Genomic DNA, 20565 nt, shown 5'->3' on the forward strand with positions numbered 1-20565 from the left:
TCCATGGACCAAGAAGTTTCTACACAGACTGATAATCCATGTAACACCAGTAATGCTGTTTGTGACCAATGTGTCCGTCTTATACATAAAGAAACTTAAGTAGTCCTTGTACAGATTAAGTGACCAGAGAGAGGGCTCAGAGTAGCCAAGCCATCTGATTGTCAGATACAATGAAATACAAATTTAAGTACGGCCAAAGATGTTCACTGCCACAAAGCTAATGTTAGCTCAATTGGTAAAGAACAGACATAACATCTGGTGATATTGGGCCATTAGTGATGTTTTTAGTGAAAAAGTAACAAATATAGAAAAGATATTTTTTAAAAGCTAAAATTACATAAAACAACATAATGGCAACTCCTTGTGTTACAATTGTAGCTATTTTTCATATTTTCTATATCTTACACTTAAGATATGTGGCATGTTTGTTTTCTCCCTTCTTTGATGATATAAACCCTGAAAGAAGATGTGGGTGGCTTGGGATCATGGGATATCACTTTGTTTTGGGATTAGACCTGACCATGCTGGTGTTGGCATCTCCTTTGGAAAGATGGAGAACTGGTACTTGTCAAGGCTTTGCGTCACAGGAGGTCCCATCATTTCATCTTTTTTTAATTTGCCTCTGCTGTTGTACTTTATGCAAATCATGAACTAGTTCAAGTAAAAGCAAGGAGTGGTGTTTGAAGGAAATACTGTAGGGGTCTCCTTATGTCTAAAACCATAGGGGAGAAAGCAGGCAGGATTTAAGTACTAGCTGGAGTGGACTTAAAGATCAGTAACTCAACCTGAGATCTCTAAACTGTATTTCACAGACTGTTACTCACTTTCCTCGGGAGAACATAGATAAGCTGTATTGCTCTGGCATGTGTTATATGGTTAGAAACTACGGGGTTCTGTGTGGGTGTTTGGAGAATCTTGATGCTTTACCTTGGCTGAGGTAGTCATCCCCACTCCATTATTAGTAAAAAAAACCCAAAAAAACAAAAAAACAAAAACAAAACCCACATGCATATATACACATACATGTGTACAGATGCATACGTGCACACATGACTTAAGACCTAAAATGGTAGGATGAGAACTAGTTAATTAGCCCTAATTTCATTTAACTAAGACTGGTATTAAACTAAGCTACCCTTTTTATAACCATTAACCAATTCCCATTCCTTAATCATCTATTCAGTAGACTGCTGTATGTAGGGCAAAGGTAAATAAAACTGGGTTTACCAATTGCTGGGAAAAGATTCATGGATGTCACCATAGAGTTAATGCTCCATGGAAAGAAAAAATAGACCGGAATAATAATCAGATGATAATGTCCATTTTTGTAAGTGTTTTAAAATAAGTTGGGTGGTACAATTCATGGCATATGCATGAGGTTATATATCTTGTTGTGTTATATTTTATTTTGCAATACATCCCATGAAGACCTTGAGCTCAGGACTCTCCTGCACCAGCTGCCCAAGTGGTAGTGTTCTAAGTGTCTGCAGTCATGCCTGTGGAACGGTCAGAAAAGGTGCTCTTAAGTGAAGTGCATGAAGAAAACCGCTAGCGGAGGGCAGAGCGCAAAGCTGTCAAGTGTGGTCCAGGAGCTGAATATCCTCCGGATGGGGGAAAGCTCCATTTCCTACAGAGTGAGCTCTGTTGTGTGTGGCAGAGTTTCATTTCAGCCTCAGCACAGTGGGGCATCAACAGCGGCATTTAACCCAGGGAGTGGCATGACCTGATTTACATTTTAGGGAGTCATTGTGTCTGCTTTGTGCAGAAGGAGGCCCTGCAGAGAGAGGATAAGAGTCAAAGCAGGGCATCATTGTAGACATTAAACGCTGCAGCCTTTAAAGCACAGGAAGTACCAGACATGAACGGAGACAGAGTGAGAAATTTTAGTGCCTCGAGCCCAGGTAAGAACGTACAGGGCTCATACAGGAGAGCTCTTCTAAAGAGGGGAACACACACAGGCTTCACAAATAGGACTGGGTCTGGGTCTTGGTAAAGATGAGAGAAACTAGATCAGGATCACCCCTGAACAGCCTTCATTCTGGGGAGAGAACAGAGATAAAGGGAGGAGGCTCAAGTGTACAAATCCTTGAAGGCCTTCCTCCTTTGCGTTCCTCCCGTCCCCTCCTCTGCTGTACCAGCTCTGTTTTCCGTGGGACTCTGGCATCATCCCAGATCATTTGTATAAACTTCGTTCAGCTTACAGTCTCCCCCAGGAATGTCAAGCCTGTGTCCTTCACTGTCAGTAAAAGGACTCTCCCCTTTGAAGCAAAATCCCAGTGTCTGTGAGCAGGTATGTTTGTACTAAGAACCTAAGAAGGGAGCAAGCCAAAGGGGACTCACTCTGGAGGAGCTGCCTTGCTCTGAGGCCACCTCTTCCAAATGCTTTGTTTTCCAAAGCGTGGATGCTTTTTTCTAGCTTAAGCTTCCAGAGCCATTAGTGTGTTGTCCAACCTCAATTCCGGTTCTCTCTGCAAAGGCTCTTCTTGCCTCTTTTACTGCCCCTCCCTCTCCTAAAGTTTTAGGGTCGGAAAGGAAGAGGAGGTGACTGGTAATAGAACAATTAGAAGACCCTGGCTTTCAGAATTTCCAATGCAAAGTGAGAAGAGAACAAAGCGAAATGCTTGTTTTGAGCCTGTCTTCTTCCACTCACGGCAAAATTGACTGTATACCAGAAATGTCGAATCAGATATTGAATTCCCTGACAGGTTATACCTGCCACCTGTCCTTCCTCACCATGTCCACTGCATGTCAACCACCCCACCTCTAGGCCGTCACCTCCTTTCCTTTCACTCCAGACTCACCAAATGATTTGAGAGACAACTGGTTGACGGCAGTTAATGTGACTGACGTTCAATGTGGAAGGACCCAGAAGGAAAATTCCTTGCTTTCTTTAAAACATACCAGTAAGCTGGAATAGAAGAAAGGGAATGGAGGGTGGAGTCAGTACGGGGGGCCGTGGCTTCATCAGTATATTCCAGAAGCTGCTCTCTGTCTTTTGCATCTGTGAAAATGGCAGTTTTATTCTCTCTGGGCATGCGCTCCACTGTCGCTCCCACGTGCCTGAGTCAATGTCACCTTTTACCGTCTCCTTCACTTTGATTCCTTGCAATATAGAACACAGCAGTGCAAGGCCTATCATTTATTTATTCAAATTCTGCCTCTACTAGAACAGAGTGTTTTTAATACCCCCAGAGGCTGTTTTATTCACTGACACACTGTCATGCCCAGAATATTGTCTGTCTGTAACAGGTGTTAAAAAAGTATTTGCTGAAGTAAGAGATAAACACATTTTGTTGTTGATGATGATAATGGTAAGATAATTCTCCTTGGATTTTTATGCATCCTCAATGATTGGAGAGGAGGATGAAGGGAGGCAGGTATATCAGGAGTTGGAGGAATGAGGGTATAAATTTTTCTATGTAGAATGAGAGCACTGAGGGCCCTTAAACTTGGTGTCATACATTTAAAATTGGACATTAGCCAAGTTGCTCCTTTACCCCCAATGGACTTAGTTCAGATAAAGAAATCGAATACAAGTGAAGCTTAACAAGCTTAGGAATTGTGTCTGGAAATTACAAGTGAACGCGAGAAGGCAGAAGGGTTAAGAGGATGTGTAGAGCCATGCACGAACTAACAGACCATGGACTCCAAGTTAAGGTAGAGGCAGAAATCAGTGTGCTGGACATCAAGGCGTTTGTGGTGTCCAATGGATGGGTAGCTTGAGGTGTAGCCATCCTTTGCAAAGCAGGATCAGCGGAAGAAATGGGAAACTACTGAGTAAGTGGTAAGCAGTCCTGACTGTTGGATGCGTCATTCGTTACATTGTTGCCTAAGTTACTAAGAACAACCACAGGTAATATCTGAAGCAGAGATTCATGTGTAATAGTCTTCAGAACAGGAATGAGGGGCAGGGAGCCAGGAAGTGACTACAAGGGAAAGTTAAAAGTTGCATGCTGGTCATGATGGGACCACAGCCATAAGCAGCAAGGCCCAGGACCTGTGATGTACTTCCTACTGAAGCCAATATAGCTCACTTCTAAGGTCTATGCCAAAAGCAAGACAGTCACAGCGTGTCCAGATTTACGTTTAGACAAGAAGATCAAGGGATAAAAAGAGCCATCCTTAGTTAGAATTCTGCAAGTATTGGGGAGACTAGCTTTATGGAAGAAGTCCTCCTTTTGATCGCATGTGTACCACGTTTGACTTTTGCATGTTTAAACAGCAGTCCTTACCTTTCAAATCCTTGTACACTAGGACTGCTCTTGAATTTAACAAAATCCCACTTGTCAAGTCTCTTTTCAAGTGTACAGGAGTCAGCAGAGGCCTGTCAAGGCTCAGGAAATTAAGCCGAACCTGTGCAGAAGGAAGTCATTCCGAAAGCTTAAAGATATTTGTTATATGTAAATTAGAAATTTATATTTTCCACATTTTGACAATGCCTCTGAGAAGCACGATTCTGTGCTTTGCATCATTCTCTGAGGATTATTCAAATGAAAAATGAGCCAAAGTTGGCAGAGAACAAAGAGAAACGAGAAACATAGTCTCATTTTCTTTTTTTTTTTTTGGTTCTTTTTTTTTGGAGCTGGGGACCGAACCCAGGGCCTTGTGCTTCCTAGGTAAGCGCTCTACCACTGAGCTAAATCCCCAGCCCCGTCTCATTTTCTGTAAGGATAATTAAGCCTAATGTCCTGGGTCTGTTAGTTTAGGTGGATGTGTGCACATAGATGTGTGCATGTGCATGCACCTTCGCGTGTGTAAGAGGTCAGCATTGAGTATTTCTTCTCAGTTGCTCTCCACCCTTAATTTTTGAGACTGGGTCTCTCACTGAGGCTGGTTGAGTCATGGATTTGACTGGAGAGGTAGGTCAGTGAGTTCCAGGGATTTGCCTGCCTCTACCTCCTCAGTAATAAGGGCCTGGTGAGTGCCGCCATTCTTGATGTGTTATAAGGCTCCTAGGGACCCGACATAGAATCCCACAACTGTGCAGCACTGAGCCGTCTTGCCAGCCCTAGTCCCAGTTTTGTGTGGAAATGCCGCTGTACTTGAAGGAGACATTGCAGACAAAGCACACCTTTCTCTTTTGACAAAGATTACCCGGAGAGCTCTCAGAGAGAGGCTTCAGATCCAGGTTGCAAGTAACATGGTCAGGTGAGTCATGTCTGACCTTGGGTGATAAAAGCATAGACTCTATTATAAAATTAGCAGATAAACTAGAATGTACACATTTATACATCTAAGTTACAACTAGGTTGATAAAATCGTACTGTGCATGGGATTCACCATACATACCTAGCTTCAGGTCTTCATGTTACGAAGAGTGACTCACTGTGAGAAGACGGTATGAATTTGCCTCACTGTGGCCACTCTTTTATTATCTTTAAGACTGTTTAAAAGTAATAGTAATCCATCAGTGTTTTCTCAACATCGTCTGCAGAACCCAATTGGAAAGACTTACTCTCATTTAACATTCAAGTAAATCCATCACCAAGGTGGCCCCTGCACCTCTGGCTCTCTGGAAACTGTTTCAAACGCGGAGCGCCATCCGAGAGTGACCGTGCAGACTTCTAAGGCTGCCACTGAATGTGATGCTTTCATGTGTCAGCTCCCCACCTTCTCCGTTGCCAAGGTCACCAGACCAGTGCACTGCAGAAGGCTGTGCAGCTTTTCATGAGCCACTACGGAAGAAATCTGTCCCTGTCGGATGTTCTTACAGAGGGCTTATACACAAGTGGAGTGGCTCTGCACACTAGAAGTTTTTCATGACACTTATAATTTACCCCTAAATTAAAGAAGTTTCTTCTTCCTCCTGAAGCCTCTTGCCTATATCCCGACTACTCACTGGTTGCCATCACTCACTGGCCATCATCCGCAACCCATGCCACACTATCTCCATGTACCTTATACACTAAACAACATGTTTTGCATTTATTGTTAACCATGGGATGATTTTTGTAAAATGTCAAATAAGTTAAAGTTTTAAAACAAATCATATTTGATAATAACATTATTTCAACCCAGAGAGTTATCTTCTACTGAAGAATGGAGGTTTGAGTTTTAACCTGCTTTTAGGTGTGTTTATGAGTCCCTACCTGTATGCATGTGCACTTACATATATGCTTGGAACCCACGGTGGTCACAGGTAGCATTAGAGCTGCATCTGGAGTTACACACAGTCGTGAGCCATCATGTAGGTGCTGGGAACTGATCTTGGGTTCTCTGCAAGAGCTCTTAACAGAAAGCCAGTCATCCCATGAGCCTCCAATGGATCTTTTAAGACAAAACACATTCTTTACTATCTTCTTTTTTTTCTTTTTTACTGGATAATTTATGTATTTACATTTCAAATGCTATAGTCCCTTTCCCCCCTTGCCAACCCCCCTCTCCTTATCTCTTCTTGTATGAAGATGTTCACACTCCCACTCCAATGCCCCGGCATTCCCCTACCCTGGGGAAATGAGCCTTCGCAGGATCAAGGACTTCTCCTATTGATGCCAGACAATGCCATCCTCTGCTACATATGTGGCTGGAGCCATGGGTCACTCCATGTGTACTTTTGGTTGGTGGTTTAGTCTCTGGGAACTCTTGGGGGTCTGGTTGGTTGATATTGTTTTCTTCCTATGGGGTTGCAAACCCCTTTAGTTCCTTTCTCTAACTTCTCTATTGGGGTCACCATGCTCAGTCCGATGGTTAGCTGCAAGCATTCTCATTTGTATCAGCAGAGCCTCTCAGGACACATCTATATCAGGTTCCTGTCAGCAAACATTTCTTGGCATCAACAGTAGTGACTGAGTTTGGTGGCTGCATATGGGATGGATCCCCAGGTTGGGCAGTCTCTGGATGACCTTTCCTTCAGTCCCTGCTCCACTCTTTGTCCCTGTATTTCCTCCCATGGTATTTTGTTTTTCCTTCTAAGAAGGACTGAAGCATCCACATTTTGGTCTTCCTTCTTCTTGAGTTTCATATGGTCTGTGAATTGTTTCTTGGGTATTCCAAGCTTTTGGACTAATATCTACTTATCAGTGAGTGAATACCAAGTGTGTTCTTTTGTGACTGGGTTACTTCACTCAGGATGATATTTTCTAGTTCCATTCATTTGCCTAAAAATTTCATGTAGTCATTGTTTTTAACAGCTGAGTAGTACTCCATTGTGTAAATGTACCACTTATTCTGTATCCATATTCTGTTCCTCTGTTGAGGGACATCTGGATTCTTTCCAGCTTCTGGCTATTATAAATAAGGCTGCTATGAACATAATGGAGCATGTGTCCTTGATATATGTTGGAGCATCTTTTGGGTGTATGCCCAAGAGTGGTATAGCTGGGTCCTCAGGCAGTACTATATGCAATTTTCTGAGGAATTGCCTGACTGATTTCCACAGTGGTTGTACCAGCTTCTAATCCCACCAACAATGAAGGAGTGCTCCTCTTTCTCAACATCCTTGCCAGCATCTGTTGTCACCAGAGGTTTTTAATCTTAGCCATTCTGACTGGTATGAGGTGGAATCTCGGGGTTTTGATTTGCATTACCCTGATGACTAAGGATGTTGAACATTTCTTTAGGTGCTTCTTAGCCATTTGATATTTCTCAGTTGAGAATTCTTCGTTTAGCTCCGTACCCCATTTTTAATAGGGTTATTTGGTTCTCTGGAGTCTTAACTTCTTGAGTTCTTTGTATGTATTGTATATTAGCCCTCTCTCAGATGTCAGATTAGTAAAGATCTTTTCCCCATCTGTTGGTTGCTGTTTTGTCCTATTCATAATCTTTTACCTTACAGAAGCTTTGTGATTTTATGAGGTCCCATTTCTCGATTGTTGATCTTAGAGCATAAGTCATCGGTGTCCTGTTCTGGGTCCGGAGGGCCATGGAACATTCTTAGCTCTGGGTGCAGATGAAGACTGGAAAGATCCTGTCCCAGGCTGCTCTGAGGTTCTTGTGCCCTGTTAGCTCCTGGCAGGTTTCTCTTTGGACAGTTAGTGGAGTAAAAGTGGGGTCTCACCTGTGGGCTTAGGAGTGAGAGCGCTCCTGGGAGACCAGCTTTCTCTGGGAAGGTTTTGGGACAGGAGGCCTTAGATCTGGGACAGACGGAGACCAGAAAGGCCCTTAAATATCTTCTGATATTACTATGTAGACACATCTCCCCAAATTAAATTGGAAGATTCCTTTGAAAAGACCTTATTTTGCTTGTTCTTTTACGGATCCCACATTATATAATATGAAGCTGAGCACCATAAAAAAAACACCCCTAGATGATAAATACTCATTACACATAATGAAAAATAAACTTAGATACCCTTGACTCTTCGTTATATGGAGATATATGTGAAGTTTTGAGAATATAATGGGAGCTATGGATTTTAGAGACTGATTTATCCAAACTTCAACTCCTACCTTTAATGTTTGGTAATCCTCATTTTCCTATCTCGCTTTCTTCCCTTCAACTTACGTCACTAGAAACATCAAAATACTGGACAAAATGACACACTACAGATGAAGAGGAAGAAAGCAGAGTTCTAGGTACAGATGAGTTTGTCAGCCTTATTCATCAGGGACGCAGTTGTCACACATCAGTTTTCAATATGGGTTCATGGCCAGTTCTGCTTGGCCATTCAAGGGACACTGTGACCCGGCTTCCAACCCTGGATCAAAGACAGCAGGGCATGGGGCTATGTGAGTGTTAATGGTTGCTGTGGGCATGGAATAAGGCTTGTTTGTATAAAATTATATAAATTTTACATCATGTTCCTGTTTTGGGAAATGTTTTCCATGCCAAGGTTAATGACTCCATGATAATCAGAAACAGCAGGAGTCCGGGAAGATAGATGTGTCTATGTCTCAGCAAAATAGTAAACCCTGAAACTTTCAGGACAGCCCTTAAGGATGTAGGAAACAACTCTGAAAACATGAAAATATATCTGAAAAGTGAAAATATATCACTTTTCAACTATGCAAAATATAAGGATGTAATATGAATTATATGAAAAACTTCACAAACCAAAAGATCAGAGGTAGCTACACTATGACCCAGCTTGTCAGGAAGATACAAAGACAGCAGATTCCTGAGTTCAAGGTCAACCTGGATCAGAACTAGTTGGTTAACCTGAATCAGAGCTAGTTTGGTCATCGGCCTCTAAATTGTAGTCTCAGGATGGGCTCCTACCCTGTTAGCTCATTGTCTGTGTTTACAAATGTAGGCAGATCTCTGAATTCATTTTCAATAGTAAAAGAATATCCTTGCCATTTCTTTCTAAGAATCAAGGGACTGGGGTCACAGGATGCTTACTGGATCATGGAATAATAAAAAGGACACCTGGGGTAGTGACTGAATTGATATGTAAGTAAAAGACTGGGCCTTTGATCTTCAAGAGATGAGATATCCAGAGAGTTTATGGAATTGCAAGAGAGAGCTGTGTCAAGAGAATGCTATCTGAAAAGCTGTCTTGAGCAGAACATGGGCCATCAGCTTGTAACCAAGAGTTGCTTCTCTTAATGCTGTCAGACACCCCTTCCTCAGAACCTCTCACCAAGCTGTGGCTGGCCCTTGGCAGACTTACGAAGAGTTTCATGGAAAGCAGCTTAAATTATTTCCTTGTAGTGTCTATGTTGTACTGTTAAACAACCGTAATTTGAGTATTAAATCTACTGATTGCTAGTATTGCTATAAACTAATAAGAATTGGAGATTAATTATTTAATCTGAGACATGGAAAAAAGCAGAGAAAGTAACATTTCATGATTTTAGGCAAGCAAATAAGAAAGGGAACAAACAAAACAACCATCAAAGCAGCCTTCGGTGTCTGACAACTTCTGTTTTCAGGAGATTCAGGTCCTGCCCCAACTCGACATTTTAGGTCTTTCAAAGCTGATCAAAGGAGGGGGCTCCTTACCCATGGGTGGTCCTGTCATAATCACATGTCTTTTACATATGGATTTATGCATTGAAAACAACCGAGACAGTGAGCGCAGTCACTGAGATTATCATACAGGTGGAGGGGGGCCCTTCCTTCTGTTGAAATGAGTAAAGGCTTGGAGCTTCTGTAGGCACATTTTCTACAAGTTGGAAAGAAGAGAAAAATGGAGCCACAAAAAACAGATGGCAATGCTTGTGTTGCCTCTGTCTTTGGCTATCTGTGGACAGATTTTCTCTGACCATCTATGTGCCAAATTTTCAACTACAGCATAGGTAAGCTTGTACAAGGTGTTAGTTATTTGCCAATGGCAAAGGTTTGCTCCATATTTACTCTGTCTAAATTGGGCAAGTCAGCTACACTTTAGTCTCTGAGGGAGACTATTGAAGCAGTTTCCAAGTGTTTTGAGTCACAGAACACTAGATAGATGTACTAAGATGTGTCTTTTCTTATTCTTTCACAGTGAAAAAGCCCTAGAGCCTATCAGTGTGATGTATAGTCACATGGGATATATAGTCACTTGAGTGGGTTTCTTAACCAGCCTGTTTTTCTCTGCTCACAGTAAATCTGTCTTTCCTGTATTAGCTGTCAGTTACGAAGATAGACAGATCATATCTTCCCTACCTCTCTCTAGACAGAATTTATAGCTGATAACTCATTTTTGTGGGATACTCATACATACAGTAATAAGTATTCTGAGTTGAAAGCTGCTATCCATCAAACGCAAGTAGAATACAATTCTTGTTGTTGTTTTACAAGCTTAATAGCTGTTCCGCTATTGTTGTCAACTAGACACATATTCAAGTCACCTGGGATGAGTAAACCTCAGCTGAATACGTGCCTCAATAAGTTTGGCCTGTAGCTATGACTGGAAGAGATTATCTGGACTGATGATTGATGTGGGGAGGCCCCACCCACTGTGGGCAGCACCATTCCTAGACAGGTGAATCAGGACTGTAGAGGTGAGCTAGCTGAGTGAGTGAGCCAGTAAACAGTGCTCCTCCATGGTTTCTTCCTCAGTTTTTCCGTTAGTTCCTTCCCTGACTTCCTTTAGTGATGGGCTGTCACCCGGAAGCATAAGACAAGTAAACCGTCTTCTCCCCAACCTGCCTTTAGTCAGAATATTTTATAACAGAAATACAAAAGTAACTAGAATAATAGTTGGGCATGGATTTGTAAAAAACATTCTGAGTGTACTAAATGATCTCATAAATGATCACAGTTTTCATGGCTAATTACATCCTTTAAGTATGTAATGATTGATATTTTATTATCTATGATGTTGAAACTTTTTATTGGAATGAGAATGTTTTTAGTTTTTATTAGTGTAAAAACAATGGGTATATATGCATATATTCATTGAGTTTTACTTACTTTCATCTTCTCTTTCTTTGCTGCCCCTTCACCTTGATCTCTTTCTTTGTGTTTTGATATTATGTGTACATATATACATATGCACACACACGTGTGTGTGTGTGTATTCTGTATCTGAAAGGTAATATAATGTTTTTCTTGTGAAGTTGGCTTTTTTCACTTAGCATGATGGTCTTTGGTTATAGATGAAGGTTCTTTAAGATTTCCTTATATTTCACCTCATCATAAAAATCAAATGTTTATACATAATGACTGATCTCTTTAATCAAGAACTATAGAGTATGACTAAATTATTTTTAGGAAAAACTATAGATATATTTAGCATATTATACGTTGTAACCAAGGAAATTAGCATATGAAATTTCTAAAATCTCTCTAAATATTCTTTATCTACAAAGAACCTACTATTCTCAATATTTTCATTGAAGAAAAACATTATCAAAATGACATTGCTTTTTGTTTTGAGTTATAATGTGTCAATCACATTGACATCGAATTGTATTTCTCCTCAAGCCCACCTTTTCTTCTTCTAATAATGACTTAGATGTAGAGTCCATTCTTTATTGAAAGTCATCTCTTGAGTTTGTTCAGACTTTGGCTGTGATTGAAGCATAAGTCTTGTCACATGCACATGTAAAGATCTATACTCTCCTGGATCTTGAGACAGCTCAGGTGACATAAATGGTGGCATAAGAACAAGATCAGTGGTATATTGATGATTTGCATGTGTGTTGGGGATGTATATGTGTGTGCCCATGCATATGCACATGTGTACATGAATATAGAGAGGCGAGAGGACAACTTAGGGAGTCCTACCTCAGGTGCCACCCACCTCTTTAAAAGAGTTTTTTCACTGGTTGAAACCTACCAAAGGGGTTAGGCTGGCAGGCCTAGGGCCACAGAGATCCATTTTCTCTGCCTTACCTGAGCTGGGTTTTACACGTGCACCACAGACTACACTTTAGTTTTCAGTTTATGTATGACATTTAGAGAGTCCCATCTCTCATTGTTGTAACTAGGAGTCAACCCTGAGCATACAGATGAGGGGTATCTCTGATTTTACAGATGAGAAATTCAATGGACTTTGTCTACAAAATATCAAGTGATGAACCTACCAGGGTATCTTAATTGCCATTAATAGAATCTAGTTCTAGATTATAATAAGAAAGAAAATTTGGTGGCTCATATCATTATAAGGTTCAAAGAATAAATGAATTCATATGTAATAATACAGAAACTAGGTAATATCAGCAGTTCTTTGTGCATAGCAGTAATTTCCCCTAGGTTGACATGCAGTATAAAAATTGGGCATTGGTGACAGTGGGGTCTGCTTGTTTTTGCTCTCACAATTTCAAATATAAAAGGAATATATATTCTTGATTATTTAAGCACAGTCTCTGGGGAGGACTCTGTGGGATGGCTTGGTTCTAGCAGAAAGCCTTGATGCTATCACCCTTCCACAGGACAGTGTGTGACTGTTAGGCTGAATTACGTGGTACATCTATCTGAAGAAGGTGGTGAAGTGACCGACAGCTCTATGAGGTTGGGCAAGACCTCTACCAGTGAAGGGCAGGTTGGGCTGAACTTGTGTGTTAGTGGTAATGGTAGTTATGATTTTTGATAGGAAAGGGGGTAGATGCCATGTAAAACATCTTGTAAATTGTGTGCTCCAGTAGTCAGTGGATCTACTTCATCTTTGAAGAAGAGAGGTAGGGCATCTATCTGAGAAGAGAGGGAGCAAGATCAGGAGAGAGCCCACCATCAGGTGTGAAGTGGCTTGGCTATTGCTCTAGTAACAGTGCTCTTAAGTATCAGTGATATCTTGTCCACAAACAAGAAAGTCATTTTACTTGTAGCTTGTAAAAAGTTGCAGAATAGGTAACTGCTTCACACCTGTGGTGCTCCCCATGACACCTGTGTCGAACTACTTAAGCTGTCAGTCAATATAGCCTTGCTTTAAGTGTGAAGAAGGTATCAGAGCTAGTGAGGCAGATCCGTGAGTATGGATCTGCCAAACACCTTTAGTCCCAGCCCCAGGGAGGCTGATGTTGGCAGATTAAGAGTTCCAGATACCCTGAGCTATATAATAAGACCATGTGTTTGTTTGTGTGTGTGTGTGTGTGTGTGTGTGTGTGTGTGTGTGTCTGTTTGTGACAGAGACAGACAGACAGAGACAGAGACAGAAACAAGGAGACAGCACTCCTTTCCAGTTACTTTATTTACCCATCTGGCTAATGCTGTTTCTCATGTGAGGCACAGTCACCATTTTTCTAAGCTCGAGCCCTTTTCTGTTTGTCTCATTTTACCTTCTAGGTGGACAAGAAGATCGTGAGAACTGAAATAGGAGTTCTCCTGAGACTCTCACACCCGAACATCGTAAGTGGCTCTTAGCTTACCATTTCAAATCATTTCCAAAGCTGCAGGATGGGCTCATTGTCCTCCACTGTCCGTGTTGATGGGGAAAAGTTGCCCTTCCTCTCTATGAGGCAGCCTGGCCTAACCCAAGGCCTTACCTCATCACCTCCAATCAGTTTCAGAATAGATGGACTAGCAGTGCATACCATGCCTCTGTTCATGCATAAAAGGAAGGGAAAATGGAGAAATTTGTTTTATTCTAATGAAACACTGACTTTCTCCCTCTTTTGTTTGCCTATCTTTTTAATATGCCATTGCCGAAAAGGCCTTTGAAGCAAAAGGCACTGCTTTGCAAAGTCATTTCAGCCTTTGGGAGAGTGTCCGCTTCAGAAATAATGCAAAGATGCAAACAAATGATGTACGTGAACGGGAAAACTAGCCAGTTTCCAGAAGCTCTGCTGTCAGGACGCCTCTGAGGAAAACTGAGTGAAAAGCTTTTTGGAATCAATGAAGTGAAAAAGAACAAAATCATTTTCACGGCAGCATCTTGATTTTATAAATTAAACCATCTACTTAATTTTTTTTCTTAAAAGAAAAATACCTATTTGTGTGCAGGGTGATGACCGGCAATGCTCAGGGCACACAGCTTGACATGCGCGTTAAAGGTGCGCTTAGCTACACAGAGCAAATACTTTTCTTACAATAAATAGGAAGATGGACTGAAGCACTGACTCATCAATCTTGGGTTGCCACCCAGGGCCCAGGCTCCACACATCCCTGTGCCTGCCATTTCCCCATCCTTGGTGCCTTGACTTCTCACCCTGTGCCTTATTGTCATGGACCCGTAGTGTTAGCTGCACATTTCCCTAAATCCCCAGATTGATATTCAAGGAAGAAATCGGAAGGACCTCCTCTGCAGAGTCAGATGAGTTGTTTCTCAGAATCGACTGCAGCCGAGCTCTCTCTTGAACCTTTGGTGGCCAGAGATAGCTAAACACTGTCCCCAGCTACATCAAGGCTCATCGGCCAGAGAACGAGGTTGCCACAAGCAGCTTAGAATGTTGTCATCCACAGTGTGGGGCCAGGTGCCTTGCTTCTCAGAACTAAAGCAGACTTCTGTATGCAGTGAAGTATGAGGACGCTTTGAATAAGCAGTTCTCAAACAGGTCATACTCAGTTCCCATGGGCCCGTTCTCCACGTCCTCCTTCTGAGGAAGCCGCTATAGAGATCGGTGCTGGCTTCTGGCTTCGTCAATATCTGATGTCTGGAGAGACGTCTACATCTGGTTGGATTATCTGAATGTGATGAAACCCTAGTGTGGTCAGTCAGTTCTCTCCCACCACTCTGTCCAAGAACCTTCAGAAACAAGGGACTCTGTAACTGCTGACGTGGGCTGCTTTTACACACAGACTTTACCCCCACCCCATCCCACCCCATCCCACCCCGAGCTACCTCACAAACGAATTCCAAACCTGTTGTTTCCAGGATAGAGCATTGCTCATCTCTAGCAACCATGGTGCTTTCAAACAATTTTGTAAAGTTGGGTCTTGTATTCGATTCTAGGGAAAAGAAAGAAGGAAGGAAGGAAGGAAGGAAGGGAAGAAGGAGGGAGGGAAAGAGAGAGGGAGGGAGAAAGATTGCAACATTTGAGTAGAACTTGGGAAGTGTTTTTAAGAGAGTATTTCAAAATGAAAAATATCAAAACTTAATAAGACTTTTGAAAAAACTGAGCTTCCTGACAAAATCAACAGCTGAGAAAGAGAACGGCAGCTGCCTGCCTGGTGCTAGAACGGGGACTTTCACTGATCTAACCCAACCCTTGGTAATGTACACAATTGTCCATATTGTTAGACATTGTCAAGGAAGATGAGTTGAGCCACTGTTGATGCTATTTCTTACTGTGCCTCTTTCCCTCAGATAAAACTCAAGGAAATATTTGAAACCCCCACAGAAATCAGCCTGGTTCTTGAGCTAGTCACAGGAGGAGAACTGTTTGACAGGTAAGTCGGACCTAGAGTGCAAAACAACAGACATGTTTGCTCTGTATCACCAAAAGAATGGTGGTAAGGAAAATTTCCTAAGATCCTTCATAATGAGACGATTATATGAATTGATGTGTTTTTCTCGAGAAGAATATTGAAGAGAAGTAGATCATAATTGATAAATAAGTATGTAATTAAAAAGAAAAGCACTATATCAATTTATCAAATTATATCAATTTATAGAACCACATATTTTAAGTAAATAGTAGCATTTATGACATTATCTTTTTTTAAAAAGATTTATTTATTATGTATACAGTGTTCCACCAGCATGTATGCCTGCATGCCAGAAGAGGGCATCAGATCTCATAATAGATGATTGTGAGCCACCATGTGGTTGCTGGGAATTGAACTCAGGACCTCTGGAAGAGCAGACAGTGCCCTTAACCTCTGAGCCATCTCTCCAGCCCGAGATTATCTTTGTGAGAAAATACTTAAAGTTGTGTTCTCTTTCATGATCCAAAAACTCATAAAAGTCAGTAATTTTTAAATGATTATCTGTAGCCTATTCTCTCCAGTATAGAAGTCTGTGTAAAAAGTTTCATGTTGCAGAGTAAAGCTTGGCTTTCTTTGGCCCATTTGTTGCCTTTTGAGGTGTTTGGTCATAGCTTATCTCTCAAGGATGTTTGAGACTGGGAGAGGAGAGGATGCCCCCAATCCGAAAGCACTGTAAGCCAAGCCATCTTTAGGCTTCCATAGTTGTCTCTCCTCCATGCCTCCTCAGGAGAATTATAGGTGGGCAGGCTGTGAGGGATCCTCTGTGGGGGAATCATCAGGGCAACAAAGAATGAAAGTGAGGATAGCAATATGAAGTAATTATAAAGTAGAAATGGTGAGAAGCTGGTGGAAGAGTCTTGGTAAAAGAACAGAGTAGAGATAGCTAACCAGATAGAGGAAATCACAAGACTGAGTGTTCAGATCTTGTCAAAAGCTCCACACGTCTTTCCCAAATGAATAATCAACCATAAGAATGAATGACCTCTCAAGAAGAAAGGTATCAAAAGCGGTTTGGCTTTGAATGTTGAAAGAAGACACCACTTCCAGACGTCTGCAGTGGTCTTGAATGTATGTGTTGCCCTCCGATTCACATATTTAAACCTTAACCCCCAAGATGACAGACAGTATAGAGGTGGTTCCTCTGTGAGGGAGATAGGCTATCGGGGAGCCTGGATGGATAGAATGAGTGGCCTTGTGAAAGAAGCCCAAAGTGGGCACTTGCTCCTTCCTCTGGGTGAAGGCACCCATCCAAGGCCTCACTCTATCTCTGACAAAGCCATCCCTCAGAAACAATCTGCTGGTGTCCTGGTTGTGCCTAATGTATAGAATTATGAAGAATAAATGTCTGTTGTATATTATGTATGTTATAAGGCCACCATTAATTCAGCAGCCCAGATAAATCAAGACAAATAAGTAGATTTTAATGCTGTGGGGTTGGGGATTTGGCTCAGTAGTAGAGCACTTGCCTAGGAAGTGCAAGGCCCTGGGTTCGGTCCCCAGCTCCGAAAAAAAAAGAACCAAAGAAAAAAAATATTTTAATGCTGTAACATTTTGACTACTTTAAGAATAATGCACAAGGAGTGGGCATGCAGGAGTAACCTTCTGGTGGCAATTGTTTGTTGATAGTCTCACAGTTCTGAATCCTGACCCTACTACTCAAAGGTAAGCTAATCTAGAGGGATGCGCTTAACTTCCCTGAGCTTTGGAACAAATTTGAAGCTGTTTACTGCTGCTAAGAAGTCTTGGGTACGCCAAACCCACTATAAGGATGGCCTACGTCTTCCTGTTCCCATGAGCTCAGACAAGATTTCTCTGGAGTATCAACAGTATTTATTTATAATGGCTCCTTTAATAGCACCACTGTAAACAAATATTTTTGTGATTATAATCTTTGTCTAAATGCATGATATGTTTATGTAAGATTCTACTGGCTGTGGCGGTATGAAGGCTCTCTAAGGAGACCTTGCATATTTCTCTGCTAATTATGCTCCATTACATAGAAACCTCACCTTCCTTAATTATGAGCAGTTGCAGATAAGAATCCCACGTAGAAGCTACCACTCACCAGCTCTACTTAATGATTTACCTACCGCCTCTCTTCACTTGAATTAATTGTAATCAAGAGTCTCTTCTTCCTTACAAAGCTTCTATGAGAGAATCTGGGATGAATTTTATTTAGCTCTAGGAAAAAAATAAGAACAGAAATGAAGTTAATAAATTTAATTTGTAGAAATAAATGAAGAATTTGTTTCATAAAAGACTGACAGAGCAAATAAAGTACTCACCACGGTGCAAGCTCTCAGTGACTTTAAAAGATAGACCCTCCTCCCCCCTGAATATTGTTCACGTTCTCGGCATGGTTGACATGATGCTGCTTAACTCACAGTTATTCTCAAAGTTTATCAAGTTGAAGTAAATTTTGCATTACTAGTCAGTCTATTGGTTTTCTTTCCCTTGAGAGATTAAAGAAATGATTTAGGATCTTGAAGAAAAAAACCAATGCCTTTTCTTAGAAAAGTCATATCCATACATTTTATTTAAAAGTCTGCATAATTCTGATATTACAGGAAAAAGAAAGCACCCAGATTTCAATTCTTCTCAGTCTTATCACAACTCTTAAAACCCTAACTTCCCTCTCAATAAACTTTCTAACTGAGCAAACTTGGAGCTTTCAGATCAGTGTTCTTTCTTTTTTTTTTTTTTTTTTTTTTGCTTTTTCTAAACTGAGTTTATTGGTCATTGAAACAGAAACAGTTGTGTCAAAGCTGGCAAAGTTGTACACATACATGTACATTCTCTCTCTCTCTCTCTCTCTCTCTCTCTCTCTCTCTCTCTCTCTCGGTACAAAGCACTTCTATAAAGGGCATGTAACTTGGCGTTATCAAGTAGCCTATCTTGTAATCATAGGTATAGTCCTCTAGGAAATAAGATAGAAATATTTTCATATTAATTTTTCTTTCACCAAAACGTTTCTTGTGGAGAAACCAGAATTGTGAGGGTTTCTGGAAAAGCTTAAAAATGTTGTCTGCCAGCAGCACATGAGTTCTCTCCCCCTCTTTTCAGGATTTGCCCAGGTAACACACCTATTTCCTCTCAATGAGCAAGAAGCTTCTGGTATGAGTTTGTTTACCACCAGGGTAAAACTGTTGTCTCATCATATTCTTACCACAATGCACTTTGTGGGGGCTCACTATATCCCCATGTATTCAAAGTCCTGGAAACCAACATGCATACCTTCTGTAGACAATATGCAGTGTGCTCCATGCTTCCTGTTAATTGATCTTTAGCACATCACACAACACACTAGATTCGTGTTATTTTCTAGAAATAAGTTGTTTGAACACCTAACTGTCTCTTCAAGTCCACCTTACTTTTCTTCTCTGGCCCTATTTTTCAACTACTAACACCCGTGACTTTTCAGCTGTCCTTTTATTGAAAGTAATAAGTTAAGACATCCATCGTGAGGTGGGTGGTTCACCTTTCCCCTAAGGCTCACCAGCATATACATGGCATGCTCACTGTGTTGAATACAGAGAAGCATTTTTGGAAGCAGTAACATTCAGCGATGTCCATTATCATTTGTCAGCCTTAATGCTGCACACTTTCTGCGGAGTGTACAGTGTTCTTTCTTTTTTCTCTCTCTAGAAGTGGTTGTATTTTACCTCCAGCCAAAACAGCAGTAACGGCGGGCTTCTAATTAGACTTAAAGGTGCCTCCTGCCTCTCCTGGCTTATTTCTTTTTTTATAAGATTTTGCTTACCAGTGTCAAAAGATTGTGGAGCATAAAGCTTTGAATGTTGATTCTTCGAAGACAGCACATTGTTTCTTTAACTTTTAACACACACACACACACACACACACAGAGAGAGAGAGAGAGAGAGAGAGAGAGAGAGAGAGAGAGAGAGAGAGAGAGAATGGTTTAATGTGAAGAGACACCAGGCTGGTTAAAATGTAGTCCCCTGTAGGTCCTTCTGGTTTTGCCAAAGACCCACAGATCCTTTAAGAGTTCACATGTTCAGCTATGTGATTTTAGTGGGACATCTCCCCCTTGACACCTCTTACATGCTGAATTCTGTCCCTCAGCTCTGAGCAGTTTCTCAGTCTGTCAGCTGTTTCTTCAGCACTGGAGGAAGAATAAAGGTACCTAAGGACAGGCTGGTTTTGCTGGCATTGTTTCCTGCTGAGAGCTTGGCTTTTGAATGAAGTCTTTTTTGTTTTGTTTTGTTTTGTTTTATTTTATTTTATTTTATTTTATTTATTTTTATGTTGATTTTGCCTGTGGAGAATCCGAGTTGTATAGGCTAGTCTTGTATAAAGCTATGTCTAGACGATTCACTCATCTGGATTTGTGGGGCCTTTGCTTTTCTTGCCAGGACTATGAGCTAAAGAAAATATTAGTGTATTGGAAACTCACGCTTGAATTTTATATCTCTGACTCTAAATTTGGGTTTTTGTACTTTCTGCAACTCAAAATGTTCTTTTAGTAACTCACAAAGGGTCTATAAACAAGGAACAGGGTAACAGTATTTCAGAGTCATGCACTTAGCCTATGAGCTGCTGTCAATTATATGATCAAGACAAGTACATCCATCTGCTTTAATGCTCCTGGAATTTTAACTGATATTGTTGAGGCTAGCTGAATTTTCAGGAAACTGTCATTACCAAAACCTCCAGAAATACTTGTTGCCTTGTTTCCTTGGGTTGGCGTCATGGTTGATAACAGAATTAACCAAATTCATGAAACGTCTGGACTAAAGAAGATTGTTGTTCTAAAATTGTCATTAAGTTAATCTTCTGAAGCAAAGCTCTACAGTTTCTTTATTTCTATAAAGGATAATCAGTCACTGTAAGAACCACGTCTAATACATCCTGGGATCCTGACATCTGCAAGG

At 41.1% G+C, this 20565-nt stretch overlaps 1 protein-coding gene across 15 annotated transcripts in view; it reads left to right on the plus strand.

Annotated features, from left to right (window-relative positions):
- Positions 1-20565, plus strand: part of Camk4 (calcium/calmodulin-dependent protein kinase IV) — a 280008-nt gene that overhangs the window by 180954 nt on the left and 78489 nt on the right. For all 15 annotated transcript variants that reach the window (XM_087592142.1, XM_087592146.1, XM_087592138.1 and 12 more), the window contains 2 exon segments: positions 13592-13654; positions 15552-15634. In XM_087592142.1, the coding sequence (XP_087448268.1) occupies positions 13592-13654; positions 15552-15634 (146 nt within the window).

This window comes from Rattus norvegicus, chromosome 18 (genome assembly GCF_021556685.1).
Source record: "Rattus norvegicus strain SHRSP/BbbUtx chromosome 18, alternate assembly SHRSP_T2T, whole genome shotgun sequence".
In the NCBI taxonomy this organism is placed as follows: Eukaryota; Metazoa; Chordata; class Mammalia; order Rodentia; family Muridae; genus Rattus; species Rattus norvegicus.